Raw genomic sequence first — 18,247 nt, 5'->3', positions numbered from 1 at the left:
ATGATAATATGGCCTCTTGCACACAGCCCTTTACACATTCTCCATATTAAAGTCATTTCGGGGCAGGCTAATTGTGATACACTTGGGATATGGGAAACAGATGCCATTCCCAAGTCAGTTTTCCACTGTGGTTTTCACTCCGGCCCCACCCCGCTCCAGGATTCCTCGACAGGAACCAGCTACTTGTGGTAGTCACTTCTTACCCATGCTGTTCTGATTACTGGCATCCTTCTCCTCGCTTGGTTTCCCTTGTGAAATGTTCCCCCGCAGCCCTTTAGAGATGACAGATCCATCCTTTCTGGACGAGTGGATCATTAAATACTTTAACTCGCTCTGTATCTTCATATCTGTGGTTATAAATTGCTTGGTGAAATCATTATTAATACTTTATTAATCGAAAGGCCCCCCGCTTCATTTTAGCTTAATATTTTTGTTTATTTGAATAATCGAAGCGCTCTCGTAAACCGGTCTGAGCTTAATCACAAACATGGCTGACCATGTTTTCTCATAAGTGTTCAAAGGAAGCCCTGCGACATTGTGCTTTGTAACACACAGTAAAGCGAAGGGGCGGCTTGCCCGTGCAACACATTGATTGCATGCGTCAGAGGCTGCGCTGCAGAGAAGGCTGGCCGAAATGTGCCTTCATGTCCCTAAGAGAGGAGTAGTTGCAGCCTGTCCAGGAATTGGTGCCAGCTACATTAAATGCCATGTTCATAGTGTTCATAGTGTTCATAGCCCCAGCAGGTGAGTGTTCGCCACCTAGGCTAGACACGGTTCTCTTTTACACCGAGAGCCTCATGCTACTGTGAGGCCGGGTCTTCACACAACGGAAGGGGACGGAACAAGTGACACCCTGTGCTTCGTGCTGGTTAGGTCACCCTGAATTACGGTACACCCGAGCTCTGAGGATCGTCTTTGACACGGTGGCTGAAGCCCACTGCGCTTGAAATAAGCCCTACTCTCACAGCTGTTTCATAACCACCCATCCATCCTTGCTGAAGCAGAGCCTCCCCTGATGTTCATCCATTAACATATCCCATAATGCTGTTTCACAGTCTGCTGCAGAAGCGCATAAAAAGGGGCTGTAAAACAACAATCATTATGCCACCCGGCAGAATATCAGAGCCCGGCCCCAGCAGGACAGAACGGGTTCCGCATCAGCGGTTGCGTCCTTCACCGACTGTTGCTGATCATACTTTTGTCATCATTATTATTGTTTTAATAAAAAGTACTGATGGAGACTGTTTCATAGCTGGCCTTGAGACACAGCTCTCCAAGGGAAACGCTGTTATGCTCATTCCCACCCCTGCAGTCCACTGTGCACATTTAGGCAATGGATTTTACTACTCCAAGAGACCGGACTCACCAGCTTTGTCAGCCAAATTCTGACTGAAATGATTTTTCTGGTGTCAACAGCAGTAAAACTCGTGGCAATCGTCCAGCTTCTCCGTTCCAGATGCAGAGTGCTTGCTGTCATGAACTCGTCAATCATATTTTCTGAAAAAAGTAAGAACGGGATTGAAATATGGAGCCTTGCAGACTGACCTCTCCTTTGTTGAAGGGAGAGGCAGTCGTAGAAGTGAGTGTGTTCCTTCTCGGTATGTGAGCAGTTTTTGCAGCATGGATGTTTTATATGGAGTGATAATAGCAGGCCTGGCATTCTCGCCTGCTGATTACAGGGCTCTGCACATGAAAACAGTCTCTGTCAACGCTAATGGGAATTAAAGCTCGAAAGCATGGCCTTGAGTCCGAGGCAGGAGCTAATAAAGGGGCTCGAAGTGCAGTCCGCTCACTTCCTCTTGAAGAAACTGGTGTTCAGTGCAAAGAGATAAACTAGCTAGAACACCTCTTTCTAAATTTTCTGTCTGATGTGACAAGGTTGTATTATGGTTTCACTTGAGGAGTCCAAAGAAAGGGTGCAGATAGTAGCATTTTTTGTGCTCCCTATATTTTTTATTGTATTGTAAGCCAAAATATTTGGGTTGTGCAAAGCTCTGTGTTTGAAGAGATCCAACGTCACAATTTAGGTTGTCATCAGTGTGTAAGAGACAGAGAGAATGTGTTCCACTGATGTATGGACGAGTGACCCATTGTAAGTAGTGCTAAATTACTGCTAAATAAATAAATGTAAATGCAGTACCTTAAGCATAGAGATGTCCTTAATATACATTTGACGTATTTCATGTTTTTTCATAATTATGAGAGTTATTTGTTTTACTCACATGTGTTTTTCAGTGGTATTTGAACTAAATTACAGAAATTCAGTTTCCCTGAGGTTCCCTGTTTTGGACCTTTGTGTCCGTTCTTTGGTTGTTTTGTGGTGGCACGGTGGCACAGTGGCACAGCAAGTAGTGCTGCTGTCTCACAGCGCCTGGATGGTTCAAGAGTAGGTAGGTTCAATCCCTGCTCAGTCTGTGTGGTGTTTGCATGTTCTGTCTGTGTGGGTTTCCTCCGGGTGCTCTGGTTTCCTCCCACAGTCCAAAGACATGCTCTTCAGGCTCCCCCCATAGTGTGTGAGTGACACAGAGAGATTGTATTTCACTGATGTATGGATGAGTGGCCCACTGTAAGTAGTGTATCCAGCAGTGTAAGTCACCTTGGTGAATAAGGTGTGTGGGCTGGTAACACTACATAGTATCCACTGGAAGTTGCTTTGGAGAAAAGTGTCTGCTAAGTGAATAAATGTAAATGTAGAGCCCCCTCTGTTTTTTTTTTTTTTGCAAGTTCTAGCCATGTGAATAATAGGTCCGATTTAGTTTCAGAGCCCATCTGCCTGAAGATCCTATGTTGGAGTACCGAGCTGGAGAAGAATTTGGTGTCTGAGTGTTCCGCAAGGTACAATCCACGGTCCATCACACCAGCAGATGGGGTTGGTCCACCCATCAGTTAGTGCATTTGCTGAATGTGCGGTTTCATATATTTTGGGTGTCCTGGTAGGACATTGTTTAAAAAAAAAAAAAACAACACTTTTTTCTTTGATGCCAGAAATTTCATGAAGTTTTCTACATAATATACTGTATGCCTCCAATAACTCAGTGTCTTTCACAACTGTTTGATGTCTGTTTTCAGCAATATCACTACTCGAGCGGCAACAGCTAATTAGCAAACAGCTTGCTTGATTCAGCCGAAAAATCGTATCAGATCATAAATAGTCTACAAGCTTTCAGAGGCACTTAACTTTTTATTTACTTTTAAGACTTTTAGATGACAGGAAGCTGGCCTGAAATATGATCACAAATTATTTGAAAATTACATCCAAACTGAAGTGTGTTTCAGCCCAAGTTAACAGTCCTCTGGTGGATAAAAAAAAAAAAAAGCATAAGAAATTGTTCAGGCCTTCCATTAAGTTTCAGAATGCAGGTTTTGTTTGGGCTTTGTAATGACCAGGCAAAATATCATACATTCCCTAAGGCACAGTGTATATAACAGCAATAATTGTGTTCGTTCTACCACCAACATTGCCGCGATTGGCTCCTGCTGTTAACCAACGCTGCTGGTTATTATCCAGTGGATGTGGAGTTTCAGATGGCACGTGCGCCATTTCAGGGAAAAATTAAGAATGCATGACGGGCTGTTGTTTTCTTTGCAGAAACCTACCACATCCACTTCGCTTTCTTTTCCCTTCTTTCCACGGTAGGGCTGTTTCAGAAATGCGTTTTGGACGTGTTCGATGTGCGGATCATTAACTTCAGTCGGCCGCAGCGTTCCAGTTGCCCTTTCGAACGCCCAGAAAGTGAGCAGAGAACTCCACGCCGACCGTGGAGGGATCAGTGGGGAAAACTCGGGCCCAAAGCAGGAAAGTCCAGGGCCTGAGGCTTGAGCAGGTGTCTATCTGTTTCAGAGTTCACACAAAGTTGTACAAGTGGAGAACGCCATCATGAAATAACACATCCCCGTGCATTACCAATTAAGAATTTTCCACTCTCGTATCTTTCCCATGGCATCGTAAAGCACAATAGCAAATAAATAAGCTTAAATATGCCAGTGCATCCTCAAATTTCTGCTTTGTGTTACTGTAAAAGTAAATGATTATCAGCTCCTCTGAGGGTTTCATGGTGCTCCATAAAATGGAGCGCCAGTGCATCTGTAGGGAGTGGGGAATGGGTTTAGAAGGGGACATGTAGATTTTGGTATAAAGACCTTACTTTTCCTTCAGTTGGCATTTTATGGGCCACAATTTATGAAACAATCCAGTTTTAATGAAATATAAAGTCATATAAGGTAATAACATATTTTTTCTGCTCTCACCCATGGGAGCCCAGAAGCTTTAACTAATGTGTATTGCAGGCTCGTGAAGTGCTTACTGCTCCAAGGGCAGTGAACACCCCTGCTTCTGCACTTCAGCCAAGGCGGTAGCCGCCTAGCAGAGCGTCAAGATTTTGCGGGCCGTAAAAGAGGTGGTTAGCTGTGTTTCAGCCCCAAGACTTTCTGGCTGTACCCCCTCTGTCATATTTGTTATATATCCTGAAGACCGGAGTTTTTCCCTTCTTGCTTAGTTTACTCTCCGTCTGACTGAGAGTCACTCTGTCCTCCGTGTGCATATTCTCACCAGCGATGCCTTTGTAGGTGCAGAAAAGCAAGGGAGGCAAATGAATATTCATCATGCTTGTTTCCCTTTGTGCCTCCAGCTTTGGCAGCGCTTTACGTGGCGCTTTCCCGTATTTAACCTGTCAAATCGCAGCCATGCAAATGTGTGCATACCACTGCATTTCAGAATGAATATATGCATTTGTACTGCTCATGACTTTGCTCTGAGTTTCTTAGTTGCCTGAAGGAGAATTTCTTATTTCCAAAACTTTGCTTACATTCCAGGCTGTGGTAACAGGTGTCACCAGGCGTTGGATCGGGTATCCGTGTATCGGGTATCTGTGGTACGAGTGCCGGCAGTAGAGCCCCCTCCAGGTGTCAAGCCATCACCCAGAATCAGTCTTCACCCTTCACTCCTCGACCTTTAGCTTCCACCTATTTGCATATAGTCGCTAATCCCCGTGGAGCTCTGGATGTGACCTCGCGCTTGTCGTTGCGATCCGTGTTGCGCCGGGGCCCTTCTGTGTTTTCACGGCCCATCTCTAAAGCAGCTGTCCTTTGTCAGCAGCAAATTGGGCTGTGACAGCAGGGAGCTCCGCCAGGCTGTGGGCTGGTGCCCTGTCTACTTCAGTAGCCCCAGTTTGATGTCTGGCTCTTGGTCTATTGGGGGAACGTCAGTCTCAGTTTGCGCTGTAACTTGCAGTAGGATGTGTATCACCGCAAGTACAGCGCAGGTGATTTCCTCTTCAGTCTGGCGAAAACAGGACACGTAGGTGAGTCACCACACGTGACCTGCTGCATTCTTAATTTCCTAATAATCTCATTATTTTCACATGTGAAGGAAGGCTGAATTTTTTCAGTATTTCCTTCGTTATCATCTGGAAAACAGCCAGACCTCAGGGAAATTACATTTCTGTGATTCGATTCAATTCCCAGTGAAAACACACAGCTTAATGGTTCCAACCACCCATTCCCAATGATTTCTTGTCCAATGGAGGGTCGCAGTGGTCCAGAACCTATCCTAGAAGCACAGGGTGTGAGGCAGGTAACACCCTGGACAAGACACCTGTCCATCACACACACACACACACACACACACACACACACACACACACACACACACACACCGAGGACAATTTAGACTTATTTCACCCATTCTTCTGAAACACATGCACTTGGACTGTGGGAGGAAGCCAGCACACCTTTAGGGAAAGCAACACAAACTCCACACAGTCTGAAGCGATTCATACTCAAGGCTAAACCTACATCCCAGGAGATTCCAGGCGACAAAGCTACCCCCTGCACCACTGTGCTGCCCTTGTTTCCAAATATCCCTACATTATGTATAGGACAATGTGGATTGAAACCTTGTTGCATTTTGTGTCCAGATCCAGAAATGGGTTTTTATCCACAGGTGTCTGGTTGAGATTTCAACACTCCAATGCATCATACACACATCAGTGAGATCAGTGACATTTTATTCTTTATGTGTTTGCTATTTGACCGTGTCCCTGATTTTATCACCTCTTTTGTTATTTTATCCCTCTTCCAAGGGTCCTCCTGGCCCGAAAGGTGACAAGGTAAATATGTTTGTATTTTATTAACCTATTTATCATGTCGTGTCCTGCTGCCACCTCTGTGTGTGTACATGTCTGTGTGTGCGTGTTCCCAGTCATCAGTGCTAATGCAAACCATACTGCAGGAAGTCTTGGCTTGACATGACTGCAGACTCACTCTTTTGCACCCGTTCTGATTCTAAACTCTATGGTCAAAACACTGCGTTCATGCCTTGACTGTGCTCCTAATCAGACTGCTCTTTAAAAAATGATTTAGCTCTATAAAAAAATGTATTTTGCGTGGTATTCTGCAAATCCCACTTGAGTGTGAAGTCCTTTTAACCTCAAGTTCCATTTCTGAATTTTTAAATGCCCACATCTTCTTGCAAAGCCAGGGTTCACAGCATGAATGTCTAAAAACATAAGGCCTGGTTGAAGAGCTTTTAAACGCAACAAAATACTATCAATAAGTGATTGTCTGTGAATTATAGACCAGTTGCTACAGATGTGCTCCACTTAAAAAAGTTCTAAAGTGTTAAAACAAAATATATGTATTTATACTTGACATTTCACTTTTGCTTTGCATGAAAATGGCAGTTTTTCTCCTTTATCCTTACATTGGTGATCCGTGTTCTCACTGAGGCTCCAGATCTAGAAATTACAAGCAATACTGTATGATCACAGCACAAAACTCAATAACTGCAAGTTCAAAAACAGTTTGAGCACAAAGCCATGTCTTTGCAGATGCAAGCTGGTCATACGCCAAACATCTCAGCTTGCTGGTTGCTTGCTGTCCTCACCACCCATCCAGCCGTGGTTTGCTGTTTATCTCGTAGTCTTCGTCTTTGAAGGGACATGGAGACACGCTAATTACGACTCCTCCCGCTAATTTTTAGTACTCACTAGAAATGAAATTGGACACTTTTCTGTGATTAGATTAGTTGAATTTCCTCTGATGAGCGCTCTCATCCGTTTATAGTCCATCAGTTTCTCAGACCTTCTTAGCATTTTCCAGACCTCTAAATCAACAAATCCTCACCTCCCTCGGGCTCTGGAAATCAAAGTCAGCTCCCCAAACCTTAAAACTGGTAACTTTAGACATGTTTGCACCACAGCAGGATTTAGTTCCATTTTCCCTCCCAAAAGCTGGGTTCAGAGCTGTTTTCTCCGCACAAGTAGATAATTGACAGTTGCCAAAATGAATAAACTCGCATACAGTTTCATTTGGTGGTCTAACTGCAGCCATTGCCACGCCATGTTTGTTGTAACTTTGACCGCATCTGAGGATCCGCCCGCCCCTCAACCCCGCACGCCTCCACCACACGACAGATGAAACCTCCGTCTGTTGACGTGCCAGTCTAGCTGAGACGTGTTTTGGTTTCTCGTAAATAGCTGAGGCAAGATCTTAGAAGGATCATGCACCTAGGCTCCCTCCTGCTTGTCATAACTCCAGCAGTGAGATGCTCTGGTTTCTTACTCATTGTCTATGGTCGGTAACTCCGGGATGGATTAGTTTATGGGCTTTCACAGCTCCTGTTGTTGCCTCCTGGATTAATCAGTCTGTTTATGCATGCAGTCACCTGAGCTGAGTAAAATAGTTCTTATAACTTCCTGTTGTCTCAGCTGACCTTAGTAATTGACTTTGGGTACTTAACTTGAGGGGGGCGTGGTGGCGCAGTGGGTTGGACCGGGTCCTGCTCTTCGGTGGGTCTGGGGTTTGAGTCCCGCTTGGGGTGCCTTGCGACGGACTGAGGTCCCGTCCTGGGTGTGTCCCCTCCCCCTCCAACCTTACGCCCTGAGTTGTCGGGTTAGGCTCCGGTTCCCCGCAACCCCGTATGGGACAAGCAGTTCAGAAAATGTGTGTGTACTTAACTTGGTTTAACATACTTTGTGGAGTTAATTCAATCAGCTGCTCTATCAAGGCAAATTAGACATGATGAGTTAAAACAAAAGCCACACAGTAGGGTGTCTCTGTGGACCAGGACTGAACATCTCATTACCATTACTGTGTGAACCCTGAGCTGTTTTTGGATTTGAATTTGCAAAGCGCAATATGCTTCAAATACACAGGTCACCTGGCTTTATACTGCCTTACTCTACTTTACTCTATCTTACACTGCCTCACCTTTCCTTGCTTTACCATCTCTTTTGCTGCTTCACTCTGCTTTACCAGACTTTACCCTGCCTTCACCTACCTTATCCTGCCCTAACCTGCTTTGTCCTACTTTACCCTGCCTTCCCTTAGCTTAGCTTTCAAAGTTGTGCTGCTGTTTCTGTGCCACCCCACGACCCAAACACTGAATACAAATATCACACCCCCTCCTCCACATCATTCTGTTATTATAACTGATTTTACTTTCAACCGCAATGAATTTCTGAGGCTGCCTGTAATCCTTTTTCCATCATCAATGTGTTTTGAATTAGGGCTCCACAGCCTGTCCCGCAAGGATCTATTTGATTCCAGTGTTTAACAGGGCTTTTCCTCTCCTTTGCAGGGGGATCAGGGTGACCAGGGCCCGCGGGTATGTGCCCCACCTCAACCGCTGCTTCTCTGTGTGCTCAACTGATCAATGTGACCATCTTGGTCTATGTGACCGCTTCTGGCATGTGTGAAATGCAGCATGTTCTGGAGATACTCTTCAGTTTATTTAACAGGGTGCAAGGAGTGCTTCCATCCTATAAATGGGTTAGAAGTGGAAGTAAAAAAAAAATAGCCAAACGTCATCAAAACTGATGTTGCCCCGCTAGTTTATTTATATCGGCTATGTTAGTTCTGTTTGTTTTCAACCTCTTAGGGGATACCTTCATCCAGGTTTGAGATTTTGATCATATGATTAATAGACCCTACCACAATTTTACATTGATTAAACTTTTTTGTTCATTCTGGCCAACATTTGATCAGAAGTCTCCTTAGAAGAGTTGCACAGATGCTCTGGAAGGAGAAATCCAACATGCAGATGGGAAATTTTACTTTGCTGATGAACATATTTTGAGCCTCCACTTTTCTAACCCTTCAGAAATGCAGGAATATATTTGTCTCACTTCAGTCTGGCCATATTTACAGCATTTTTCATTATAAAAATGTAATGATTTTTTCAAAATGTAATATGTTTCTGACCAGCTGTGACCAAACAGGGAAATGAACTCAAGTTGTCAGCGTATGACAGACCTTGAGAAACTGGCCTCTCAAAGGTATCTATCCAAAACCAAAGACCGTCATTTTGTCTGGCAGAAAATATGTAAAAATCACCTTGTTAATCTCATTTCCATAGCACACAACTCTCCATTCGATTTTCTCAAGTGTAAAGTTGGGATTCAGACCAATTTGGTTGCCTCTGATGTAGAAATGCTGCAACAAACAACTTTCACTGGACGTTATAGCATTAACTAGCCACATTTTATAACCATGATTTGAAATGAAATGTCTCTGCTGAAGAGAAGGCTCATTACCTCCTTTGCATCCCTCATCCTGGGTAGATCTGAGGTAGGATCTGCAGGAGTGCCTCTATTTGATCTTCTTCTGAGACTTGGGGCCATGCAATGGCCAAATGACAAAGACAGACTGTGGGGGTTTCTTGAGCTGTAAGACCACCAGGACTGCTCTTAATCATGTCTGATGGTGCTGTCTGATCTGAAAGTCCACATTTAGACATCCCGGCTTGAGCATGCCGACATTCCCTAAGAGGAAATTTAATCTCTTGCTGAGAGATTTTGTTCTCCATCTCAGGCTAATAAGACAGAACTCCGGTCTTTATACACTTATGGCACATTCTTCACTCAAGTGCATAAACTTCTCATGTGTTTGTAGTGGAACTGGGACATCATGGGGGTTTGGACACCATTCTGGGATGCTCAGAAAAGACAGGTTGCTCTACCCAAGGCAGAACATGAGAGTAAGTCTTGGCAGACCATTCTTGACTCTTCAGATGAGTTCATGTGCTCAGGATGGGGCCACGTTCCTGCTCAGGTTATGTTTCTGGGATTAGCGCTCCATCTTCCCCAGGAAATAAAGTCATCTACTGTGCAGCTAAACAATTTATCTTGAATGCTGCAAGGTAGATGAGAGAAGAACTTCGGCTGCTCCTCATCTGTTGCCCAGAATAAATAAACAGTGCCTGACGTTCACTGTTTATTTAATGAACTTACCGTCGCGACTACCCACAGGCCATGAGCATGAACGGCAAAAACTCTGGGGTGAAGGATCGAGATCCACTCACCACCAAATCAAATTATCCACTGAAATGACATATTGACTTTGCACATTAAATTAGTAGGTAAATGTAGTAGAACGAAATTATGGGCTTTCAGAAGAGATTTGTGTGATGAGTGATGTCGAAATTAGAGAGACGGTTCTTGCTCTTGGCATGTGATCGTTTAGAAAGTGAGTTGAAAGTTCCAGAAACGTACATTAGCCGATTTATCGTCCTGTGGAAATTCACAGTCAAGTAACAATCTGTGGACTAGTTTCTTTATGTGCCTGAAATGAAGTGCATATCATAAGTTATTAATCAAATAATAACCAATACCCTGTTGGGACAGCTGGTAGCATAGCGGTTAAAGCTACTATCTTTGGATCCAAAAGTTGCAGGTTTGATTTCCACCTTTAGCTGTACTTCCCCTGAAAATTGCTCCAGTAAAATTACCCAGCTGTATAAATGGGTAAATAATTGTGACCTTAACACTGTATGTTGCTTTGGAGAAAAGCATCAGCTAAATGTGAATGTCTCTAGCTTTAGATAAAGAAGTAACTTTTTCACGTCAGTTACTCTTGGTTTTTTTTTAAAAAAAAATTCTTTAATACGTCTTTATACAGGTTATTTCCTATATCCTTTTCTTTTATACATGAAAATACTTCATGCTTGAGATGGCAATGTTCACATATTAATATGAAGATAATATACTGAATAATAATGATCTTAGTATTTATAAATTGAATTTGATATGTTTATTTGTCTGTCCATCTGTCTGTGGTTTGAGTGGATCGTTGTAAATTGGTTTTGCCCTTCCATGACCAGCTGTCCCCTGTCCATGAGGGGTCATTAAGACTAGTAAAGGACAGGCCTGTAAGGTCTTAAAGTTCTGTAAGTGTGGGAAACATTGCATTTATGTGGGTGTACGGACAGTCTGTGGAGCTGGAGAAGCTGGTCAGGGTCACCGGTCATGGGCCCAAAGAGGGAGGCAACTCTGTTTTGCGCTAGGTCATCAGTCAATAATATGACGGTTTGTCAAATAAACACAAGTGTGGCCCCACTGCTACTTCTCAGAAATGTATTAAATTATGAGACAAACCTTCAGGAGATGCCTGGACTCTGGTTCATGCTTCTGTTGTTCAAAGTTCTATATATCTATATAGAGGAATTTCTGTAAACAGCCCCCTTTATTAATTTATCACTCAGAAAGACTTCAATTTCAGTAAACTATTGATTATAAGCTTTATTCAGGCTGACATTTGAGAGATAAGATGTTTAAAATTTGATTATTACTTATTAATCCTTGAAAATTGCATTTGCAACTTTTGAATTGCTTTGAGACATTTGTTTCGAGTGTACAAATACTTGAATTTGTAACCATCGCTCTTTGACACATCAGAAGGCTTTGTTGTGGTTGCCTCTGGAGACGACACTGTCAAATTTTGCCTGTGAAATGTGTTCCCACTGGAGTTGCGCAAGCCTCTAACCAGGCTGAAAAACACAACTGGAACATTTCTATGAATGTGCATTTTTTAATTCATTGAACCCATCTGGCAGTCAAAGAGAGATAATCAACTCCATGACAGACTTTGGGACAGTGCCGTTTCCTACTTGGTGGCGGGGCTCAGGATGGGTGCACTAAACCTTTACTTAAAGGTGAAGGTCATACACCAACTCTGCCTTTGATTCCCACCATCTTACACTTTGTCTTCACTGGGCAAGCATCCAGCTTTGGGCAAGGACAACCGCATGTGTCCACCAAACATCTGATATCTGCCTTGACAAAGACAAAAACGGCAATTTATAAATAGTTGAGATTCCTGATGAACTACCGCATCATTATGATTCTCAAGCACAAGGACCTTGCCCATGTGCTCAGAGGACACCCCCATCCAAAAAGCAACACTGAAAGGCCAATTTCCACTGGGAAAGGTGCCGGGGAAGTTATGGGCAACAATGTACATTCAAATCCCTTGCTGACCCGGTGGTTAGGGGGACATGTTGACCGCTGGCATCTTACAGAAGGTGAGGAGCCAGTGCAACTGCTTGAGGCGAGTCCATCAGACCGGTAATAAAAGTTGGGTAACGATGCTGAGAATTATCCCGTTCTGTATACTGCATCACCAATAGCCAACAGTGCAGGAGAAGAGGCGGAGCTTGTCCTACCCTCATAACATGCAGGCCTGCCTTCCCCTCATTCTCAAGATGTTTCCAGTCATAAAAAATTGTAATGTTAGCCAAGCACTCCCCGTCATCCACCACAGCGTTCTCCGTTTATTTCAAGTTCATGTCCACCGCATGTGGAGAAACAGATGACAGTTATATGCTGTTTCTCACCATGCCTGCAAACCAAGCCCTCGGAATGGTCTGTCACTCCTCGGAGGTGGGAACGGGACACGCTTCCCATTTAAAGTGATGCATTTTTTTCAATTTCCTCCCACTGTGCGCCCTGTGATTTATCTGTTTAGGGGTTGGCAATGTGTCCTCTTCGGAAGAATGACTGTATATCTCGTCTGATGTTTGGATTGCCATGCGCGTAATTAATGAATCCCTCTTGCGTGAATCAGAAGCGGCACAGTAAACGGGTGGCCTCTGGAAACAACTTAAACGCTTCCAGGACAGAAGATTCTGTTCTTTCTTTTCTGCTCAGCGGGATATTTCTATGAAGGCTGGACCATGAATTATCACGCAGAATATATGGCAGTGTCATGTTCAGCTCAACTTTGTCGATTCCCGTGTTACACTTTGATGGAGTGGCTGAGACTGAGTGTTCATACACTCCAGGTGTGTCTGACAGCTATTGCAGGAGAGTTTCTAATATCTGAAGTGATCATTTTGATGTAATGTCCTGTCAGGCCCTCAGAGAGTATCAGACACATTTTGATCTGGGTGGAACTCATCAGCAGTACATGCGTTTCATGCATCGGTTGAAGCTCGAACCTGGGACGCAGGTACACACAGATGGTCTGAAAGGTGGTTGACGACATATAAATGAGTGATGATGCTCACCATCCTGTTTCTAGCTCATGGCTATCAGGAAAAGGAATGTGAGCAAAATCGCACATTTCCTGTGATTAAAGTGCTTTGAACATTACTGTTCCAGTATTTTTCAACCCGGAATAATTGTTTCCCTTTACCCTTTTTTGAAAAGCCCTGGTGTATCACCACAAATTCTAAAGTCTGTGAGAGGTGTCCTCTTTTCCTTCGCTGACTTTGTCTTCAATGATATTGACAGCTTTCGTTTTTTTTTTTTTTTTTTTTTTTTTTAAATCACAGACAATCTCTGTATTCAGACAAAAGTAAAGTCCTCTTCAGTTGCTACTCTGGCCTGATAATAATCACTCGTGTTTTTTTGTATTCAGTTTACCGGCAATGGGCTTTGCTGACAGGTTGCCGTTTTATCAGGTTGAGTGATCTGAGTCAGCAGAAGAACTTCCGTGTTGGACAAAGGAGGACAAACTAGTTGCATTCAGCACGTGAATTGGTTAAAAAAAAGATCAGTTGCATTCATTCATAAAGCGGTTCTGCTAAAGTTCAGACAGAAGAAAGATGCATACACTTCTCACAATCTGCTGCAAGAACGAAAAAATTATTAAATACAGTAAGAGCCTGCATGAATTTTCCTGGATGAAGGTATCTCATAACAGGGTAATACTGAAATAACAGACACTGTAATCAAACCCTGTAAGTGAATGTTGAAAAAAGGCAGGAATTGTGGGATGTTAGCGTATCTGATTCAAGATCCTGGGTATAAAAAAATTAAAAAAGCAAAAACCGACTGAACATATGAAAAGTATCCTTAATGCTTCAAGTTATAATGCTGAAAGGCATGCTTCAGTATATTGAGATATAAGTCGCGTCAGTACCGATAACAGAATCCGGGCACTGACAATCGTTCCACTGAATGCATTGACAGATGTTTGGCACACCAGATAAAGAAATCTCCGTGCTTATTGCTCCAGTATAAAGTTTGATTTTACTGGCATTCAAGTTACAAGTGCTAGTTTTGAAAAAAGACTTTTATTGTCTTTTAGTGTAATAGGATTGATGTTATGTTCATGCTATTACACTGATTTTCTGCTGGCCAAAATCAAAATTCCAATTAGTTATCCTCTAAGGAGTTATACATTTCTGGCAGCTGGTTCCAGCCAGGTGTTGTATCATTTGTGCTTAAACAGTTTGTTTCTGCACACTTTTGGATTCCAAAGATGTTTATAAGCTGGAGCGTGCGGCTCGGGCTTTCTCGGGTGTTGCTGTGTTTTGCCTTGCATTGTGTCGATGTTTAATTTCTCGCTCTGTGCCCGTGCCGAGTCTGCGCCCCCTGCCTCTTGTCTTGCCGCGTCGCCACTTTGTGCTGTGTGTCCTCAGGGGTTACCTGGCCTTCCCTCGCTGGCGGCTTTGCACAGCAATCAGATCCTGACCGTCAAGGTTTGTGGGCGTGGCCTAGCTGCCTGGTCAGACCCCACTCCTCCAGTCCCTTCCTTCCCCTCCCTCTCCTCAAAACCCCGTCACCCCCAAGGGCAGGGCACATTCTGAAACTGCATCGGCGCCAATCTGACCCCAGCTGATCCTGGGTTCTGATGACAGATGGAGAGCAGACAGTACCCTGACTAATTAATCAGCTCCCATCAATCGTCAACAGCCTCGCTGCTGACGAGTTCCTGCTCTGAGTTTTCTTCTCTTTCCATGCATGGTTCCAAGGCAACATAAACCACCCAGTTGAGGCAGCAAGGTGCACTTTGTGCACGAGCGACATGTGCCTGATTGGAAGCAGAAATCAGGTCTCCAACTGAGACGTGGTTGCCGAGGGCCCGTGGAAGGATTCTGAGGAGTGTGGAGACTCACAAGACTGAGCCCCTCTTATGAAGTCAGGACATCAATGGAGCACCTCAGATTTAAATGCAGCGGTTGTGCTCTGAGATGAATCTCCGTTTGGATTAATTAGCACCGCAAGTATGAGATTGAAATAAAAATTCAGAGCTGGGTCACAGGATGTCGCTGTGCTCTCGGGGTGTGCTTGATCTTGGGTCTGACTTGGCGCTAAGCTCTGTTGTGTTCACGACAGTGCGTTTTGGGCGGTGGAATGCACGTTAGCCTTTGGTTGGCATCCAGGTGGCCACTATGGCGGATTGCGTGGATTTCTCCCAGCTGAAAAGGCACTCGGTTGACTTCCAAACTGTCACACTCCTAATCTATTTTTTTGCCTTTATTTTCACTTTCTGGGGGACCTCCTTCGACTGTCTCTTCTCCAACCTCTCTCACCTCTGACCTTCAACCTCTGACCTCACCTGCTCAGATGGTCTTCCCTAAGATCAATCATGGCTTTCTTTCTGCTGATCAGCAGCTCATAAAGCGACGGCTCATTAAGGTAGTGCTGACCCACTCCGGGGTTCCGTGTCCTCCTCGCCTTTCCTGTCCATTCCTTGGTTTGCCTGCTCTCTGTTACACACACACACACGGGCATGTCATCTACACCTGATGCCACTCTGTCTGTTCTCCACCAAGGGTGAATGGCAGTAAACGCATTTGGTTGACAGCACTCATGCTGCAGCAGAGTTGCTTCCTAGAAATGCAATGAGACATGTGCCGGTTCTGAACATAGCCTGCGGTGGCATATATGATTAGACGGATCAAATGCATTGGCCACACTCTGAGGCATACCCATACGGGTTTTTATGCATCTACTTACGAATTTTTTCTACATAGACCCCAGCATAGCCCTCTGTTTATAGTTTGCTTCTTACCACTTCAATGAACTTCTTGGTTCAACTGTAGTCCGTTAACAACCGGATCTAAACCCCCAAAAGAACAGTTAATCTCGAAGCATTTGGGGGAGCAGAATAAAGAATGAAACTGTGGCTCTTTTACTTTGGAATGCATTTAAAACATTTATTTCATTTGAGGAGATGGTATTTAATGTGACATTGCATGCTTGCAGCAGTTTCCACGGGGGATTAAAACACACATCAGTGGCCCAGCTGAAAACATGAGGCCCACGAGTCTTCTGTGATAAAAGCCTTCTTATTCAGACAAAGAGACGTTTGTCAATAAGGGGAAAAGATGCATACATGTCTACTGGTACTGACTGATTCTACATTTGCAAATCCATACAAAAAAAGCTGCAAACTTGCTTCCATGGTGCCCCATGGAAGATGTCCCTTTGCATCTTTCCTGCACAGCCATGCTGACCTGTCCTTAGCTTCCCTGCTGTACAAATTGAGCATATAACCAAAGCTATTCCCTGATTTGATGCTCCTGTAATGTTACTTCATTTGAAACTGGTGTCTCTTCCCTATCCTGTTGCACAGGGAGATCAAGGTCAGGCTGGGCCCCCAGGCCCCCCTGGGCCACCAGGTCCCCCTGGACCTCGAGGCCCCCCGGGGGACACTGGCAAAGATGGTCCCAGAGGAATACCAGGGTTCCCGGTGAGTAGCGGGGTGGGCGAAGCACATGGCCTGCTTACTCAGACTGGAAATCCGCACAGGAGGATGGTGAGAGAGGAAGAGTAGGTCTGCATCAAGTTCTGTAATAAAATTAAAATAAGATTCACTGTGACAGACTTATCTTCAAACACTGTGTTTCCAGGATCTGCTACTTCATATGAATTTATTTTTGCCTTTTTTCTATCCGCAAACCCTTGCATAACATCTTCCATGAACAGTGGCAGGGTGTGCTAATTTATGTACACTCACACACACACACATGGTCTGAAACCGCTTGTCCCAAGCGGGGTCGTGGCGAACCGGAGCTTAACCCGGTAAGGCTGGAGGGGGAAGGGACACACCCAGGACAGGATGCCAGTCCATCGCAGGGCACCCCAAGTGGGACTCCAACTCCAGACCCACCAGAGAGCAAGCACAGGCCAAACCCGCTGCGCCACCGCACCCCCCCCCCCTCCCCCCTTATGTACACTCTGATTGGAAAAAAATAAAAGCAGGCCCTTTATTTGCTGTCATAAAACGGGGCCCTCAAACAGATCTCGGTTTCTCCTGGCCTGATGCAGGGTGCAAGTGTGAAAATATGATGTGTTGTTTATGTGATCCATTCCAAATGAGATCATTATTGTTTTCAGATTTCCCACTCTCACATTTTATAAAATGAATGCAAGATTGTTGCATTTGTCCGATTTTTTTTTTTTTTCCAATCGGGTTTTTCCACCCTCCTCCTCCCGCTCTTCTCACTGTCTGCATGTTGTACTTGAATGAGCGCATTTATGAGCCGCAGAGGGAGGCAGTCCAGCGTTGATGTATAGCCCATCTCCGAGCCTGCGACATCTCACCGGGGGAACGGTGTCTCTCCCCGGCCTTAGCAAAATCCCCCAACGTGAATAAATTAGCCCGCCGTCCAACTCTGACAAACAAAATAGTGTTTTAATTAAAATCTGAACTTTGCCGATCCAAATATAACTTTGAAGAGTGTGCTACTAATCCTCCTGTGGGGCTGGTTCTAAACCATAATGACTGACAGAAGGCAATCCTTGAGGGCCATATGAAAACGTCTTAACAATGGGAAGCACAAATAACGAAGAGGCGCACAAAGAGTCTGGAAAAAAGTTGATTATTTTTTCTGAGCATGTGCTTTAAAATCTTTGGAACATTGCGAAACATCCAGCACACCCACAAATTTCTCATAATCTCTTAATAAAATCATCAATTCCACAGAAGGCCTTGTGGAGCTCTGCCGGCATTGGGCCTAATCTTGGAATTGCGTTAAATGAGAACATTTTATTTATTTGTCTGAAAACTTCAGCCCCAGTTGCCCCATGTGCCAAATGTGCAGGTGTAATGATAAAGCAATTACTCTGCTTTGTGGACCTTTTTTACCCACAGACACTTATGTCCTTTGGAATGGAACAGATTTTTACATGTTCACGCATGGATATTTACTCTCAGGTCAAGTAGCTTCCTGCCTGGGATTTGAACTTGCAACCTATTGAATCTACCTCACATCCAGCTCATTGTTTCATGCCTCCCC

At 44.3% G+C, this 18,247-nt stretch overlaps 1 protein-coding gene across 3 annotated transcripts in view; it reads left to right on the top strand.

Annotated features, from left to right (window-relative positions):
* Window positions 1-18,247, top strand: part of col25a1 (collagen type XXV alpha 1 chain) — a 143,766-nt gene that overhangs the window by 88,276 nt on the left and 37,243 nt on the right. For all 3 annotated transcript variants that reach the window (XM_029251623.1, XM_029251622.1, XM_029251621.1), the window contains exons 5-8: window positions 6,081-6,107; window positions 8,579-8,605; window positions 15,570-15,641; window positions 16,582-16,698. In XM_029251623.1, the coding sequence (XP_029107456.1) occupies window positions 6,081-6,107; window positions 8,579-8,605; window positions 15,570-15,641; window positions 16,582-16,698 (243 nt within the window). The remainder of the gene's footprint in view (window positions 1-6,080; window positions 6,108-8,578; window positions 8,606-15,569; window positions 15,642-16,581; window positions 16,699-18,247) is intronic.

The sequence above is a fragment of the Scleropages formosus genome, chromosome 5, assembly GCF_900964775.1.
Source record: "Scleropages formosus chromosome 5, fSclFor1.1, whole genome shotgun sequence".
NCBI classification, from domain to species: domain Eukaryota; kingdom Metazoa; phylum Chordata; class Actinopteri; order Osteoglossiformes; family Osteoglossidae; genus Scleropages; species Scleropages formosus.
The sequence above is the reverse complement of the archived record's forward strand: the minus strand, read 5'-3'. Positions and strand labels throughout refer to the sequence as shown.